Below are 4,328 nucleotides of genomic sequence, written 5' to 3'. Positions count from 1 at the left end.
AATTTTTGCAGTAAAAAAATACTTATGATTACAATAAATATTTTGCCCAAGCTTTACAAAAATATTTATCCTCCACGTGTTTTTTAATTTTATTTTGATCTCTCGTTTTTCAATCTCACCCTTCTCTGACAAATTAACTTATAATTTGGTCTAATAATAATAATAATAATAAAAACAATATGAAGAATATATCTACACGCGTATGAGAGGATACATTATGCATTTTGCGTTGTCAATCCCCAAACTTTTTAGTTTTTTAGTTGATTATGTAATGGGCTCCATAAAAGCCCAAACATTAAATCGAGCCCACATGGTCAGCTAACAAAAAACAAGGGTGCACGCATTCAAAACCAGAAGTTCAAGAACTCGGAAGTATAACCCGTCTTGACCGACCCGAAAAACACCATCTTTCTACCCGAGGCAAACCGCCAAAAATGGCTTGCGCAGGGAGCCATAGTTCCTCCCTTCTCCATCTCCTAACCCTTCTATTACTAACAATTTCACTGCCCTATAAATCTCTGTCCATTCGAATACCGGATCATGTTTCCACCTCCATTAGAAACCCGCCACCCGATTATCCATTAAAAACAGCAGTTTTCGCCCTCGGTTGTTTTTGGAGATCTGAAGCCGTGTTTGGTTGCTTGAATGGTGTTGTACGGACCACTGTTGGTTACTGTGGCGGATCCAAATTGAACCCCGTATACAGAAGCTTAGGTGATCATGCAGAGTCCGTACAGGTCTCTTTAAAAAAACGTTGGAAATCTGCTTTTGATTGTATTTATTTGTTTTCCAGTCAATTTGTGTTGAAAACAATGCTTTATTAACTCAGCCTGTGTAGACTAATGCTGTTTTGTTATGTGTTGATAAATATATTGATAATGAGAGAATTTCTTGTTGAAATGTATTCATTTGGGCAAATAGAATCGTGGGTTTTTTCTAGAACTTGATTTAATTCTGTTTAGTACAATGTTTTGCAGAACAATAATTTGACTATGTTTTTTCGCGAATCTCTTTATTGGGCTATTTGGAAATATGTGTTTTTGTTAAAATTTGATTAATTTTATGTCAAGTGAAAAATTGTTAGATAGAGTCATTCTGTGTAAAATAAAGCATTTAGTTGGTTGGTGTTGTGGACCGCATTGTTATGATTGGAAAGCACAATAGGTCCGAATGTGATTAGTTTGGTTTGCATGGAACAAGTCTGTGTGAGAAATTTTGTGTTTTCTCCATTTGTTTGATGTGGGTTTTTGTTAATGTGTTATATAGGTAGAGTATGACCCGAAGGTGATTAGTTACAGTCAACTCTTGGAGGTATTTTGGGTTAGTCATGATTCAAGGCAAGTGTTTGGGCAAGGTCCTGATGTGGGTAATCAATATAGGTAAAAGGTCATGACTATCACTAGCATTTTCTTGTTTAATGTGATTAGTACTGTTTTACTGGTTAATTGTTGTGAATACAAATGTGCAGGTCTGTTATTTTCACTAATGGAACTGAAGAGCGTAGATTGGCTGGTGTTAGCAAAGAAAGAGAGCAGTTGAAGTTGAGGAGTAGTGTTGTGGTTACTCAAATTCAACAGCTTGGAACATTTTATCCTGCAGAGCCAGAACATCAGGTCTTGTATTATTTTAATGGTGAAATGTGTGGGTTTCCCTGATGGTTTTGAAGCATTTGTTAGTTTAGATATACACAGTAGTTGTTGAAGTTCTAGAAAATGCTGGAAAGATTTGTGGCGGAAAGTTTGAAGCTTACTATAAGATTTTTGGACAGTGGTAGCACATAATAAACAATATAGTGTTGGTTGTTCTAGAGCCACAATTGTGGCCATGAATTTGTCGCTCACTGTAGGGATATCTGCCTGCTGCATGATAGAAGGATGCAATTAATCAACAGTCTAAAATTGCATTTGTAATGGTTACTGTATAACCTTTGTATAGTGTGCTTAAGCATGCAGTTCAACAGGGTACCTATAACTCTTACATAAGAACTTGTAATGCTTTTGGGGATTTTAGATGCAGAAGCAAATGGCTTCAGTATGTCTTTTTTCAAGGGCAGAAGATATGACACAAGCTTGAGAAAACTCCGATTTCTGGTCTATACTGAGAAAATGTTCTATAGCCTCAACTGACAGTGTAAAATCAAGATTCAAGAGCATATATTGAGAAAAAAAAGACACTCATATTTGATTCTTAGTTGTAACTTCTGTTTTGTAATTCTTATGTTGTTTTGAAAAACATTCCATCCAAGTTAGTGTGTTGATTCATTAACTTTAAAGGTTTGGATGTGTGCAGAAATTTGAGCTCAAGCAAAATCCATTTCTTCGTCAGCTGATGGGAAACTTGCCTGAAGCGGACCTTGAGAATTCAAGTTTGGCAGCAAAATTAAATGGCTATGCAGCAGAGCTCTGCCCTCCACGCATTCAAAAGCAGATCAATGCAAAGATCAATGACATTCTTAGAAAAGGTTGGCCTGTTCTGAGAGATGTATAGCTGGCTTTTGGAGTAGATTCCAAGTCAGTATGCTTCAGCAGACAAGCTCCTGTACTCAATGCACTATTGCATTCTTTTTGCGGGGTTGGTTCATGCCAGGGCATAAAGAATCCAGAGCTGTGGATGGCACAAGCAAATAGATAGGGTAATTCTACATATGGCCTGTTCTTGATTCACTAAAACAATATCAATGTTCCATTCCCAAATAGCTCTAGGCATATTCTGTTGTTCAATAGGAATTATCTTATATGCCTATGATTGAAGTCATACTGTTTCACATTTATTCTTCACATTTGGATAGTTGAGAAACAAAAAAAAAAATGTCGAGAATTTGGCAAGAATATAAAATACTGCTATATGCATTTGGTCAAATCATGTCATCAGAGTCTTAGATCTTGCTGTGATCTGTTTACCTTTTTTCCAGCTATGAATGTGTTCATGTTTGTTTATTTCATAGAGAGAGCCATCGTATTAGATTTCTTTCTGATAGTAGAATGAGCTAAATGTTGTAGAACTCATATTTCTCTTCGGGAGGAAATGTTTTTAGCATGCAAATTCATATCGCTCTAGCCCCTTGAACTTTGGCCTCTGGTCTCTGAACCCCTATCCCCGTCACAAAGACACCGACTCCCATCTAGCTAGTCGTTAAAGAACACTCGTTTCTCCTTTACTTTTTTTTCAGTAGTTTTGTTTTGCTCAACTTTGATGTTGCATGCTGTAAAGCAATTAAACTGCTGGTGCCTGGTGTCGGAGGAAATCCCACCGCCAAAAGCTGCTCTTCCTCTCAACGCCAACCGCTGTAAACTGTGTCATGTTGTTGGCTGTTGAAGTCAGGATTTGCCTCTTTTTGTTGTGTTCTTATATAACAGGGTTGGATAACTCATCTCTAAGCTCCGCTTTTGACCCGCTAAACGAGTACCTTGGATAATTTCAGTCACCATTCATTACGCACCATTAAATCTGCTGCCACCCACTCAACCAGTTGCTATTTCCTGGTCACAGTCTATCCGATTTAGGCTTTCTGGACAGGCAGAAGTCCAATCTCATCGTGTCCTTTACTGCACTGATGCAATAAATCACAACGAAACAGCCAGCATTTTTCTTCCCGGAACAACAAGAAGCACAATTCACTCTTTCAGATAATGGAAGTCAGAAATGTATCCAATAAATTTATTGATGGTCAGTTGGTCTAGGAGGTTAAGCTCAAATATCCCATAAAAGAACTGACTCGAAGTCAAGAGCACAGCTACAATACACCCCACATGGAGGCCAAGGAAGGAAACCAGCAAGAAATAAAATGCGAGACAAAAAACGCTTAAAACAAGAACAAAATGTGAACCCATCATGGCTTAAATGTTACCAAACAAGCGAAGAACTAGAACCAAGCGAAGACCATATCATAGATCGAGTTCTGGGAGACAATTAAGATAGTTTTCTTGGAAATTTGTTGAGACGCTTGAGTTAGGTTGGAATACTTTGTGTGGTGTGGGAAGCCCTAAGGATTGTCGAGAGCAGTATTCTTTAAGTACATAAACCAAACATGCTTGTCCTACACCTATAGTCAGCCTGCCCACTTTCCAACATGGTGATTCTCTACATGAACTCAAGTCAAACCAATTAATGGCAGAGAGCAACCTTGAAAGATAACTACAACATCAAAGAATGAATGTGCTGTAGATAACAGCTGTTCTGTTCTCAATCATGTTAGGATTTTATTTGTTAATATTTTGCTTTTTGAAGGTATACTTGTCTTACTCGAGCAAGCAAGGCCTAAGCGACAAATCTCCATAAGCTGTATATTTGGTTATACGTTAGTTTCTCTTCAACTAGTTTTTGTAAAT

General features: G+C 37.6%; 1 protein-coding gene across 1 annotated transcript; it reads left to right on the top strand.

The window, feature by feature from the left end:
* Nucleotides 1-340: 340 nt before the first annotated feature.
* On the top strand, nt 341-2,883 carry LOC105117636 (peptide methionine sulfoxide reductase A5-like). The gene is made up of 4 exons (XM_011015365.1): nt 341-737; nt 1,267-1,379; nt 1,469-1,613; nt 2,290-2,883. The coding sequence occupies exons 1-4, from the start codon at nt 435-437 to the stop codon at nt 2,485-2,487; spliced, it is 759 nt and encodes a 252-aa protein (XP_011013667.1). The 5' UTR covers nt 341-434; the 3' UTR covers nt 2,488-2,883.
* The last annotated feature ends 1,445 nt before the right edge of the window (nt 2,884-4,328 follow it).

The sequence above is a fragment of the Populus euphratica genome, unplaced genomic scaffold, assembly GCF_000495115.2.
Source record: "Populus euphratica unplaced genomic scaffold, PopEup_1.0 scaffold2741.1, whole genome shotgun sequence".
Taxonomy (NCBI): domain Eukaryota; kingdom Viridiplantae; phylum Streptophyta; class Magnoliopsida; order Malpighiales; family Salicaceae; genus Populus; species Populus euphratica.
Note: the sequence above shows the minus strand (reverse complement) of the source record. Positions and strands in the feature narration are given on the sequence as shown.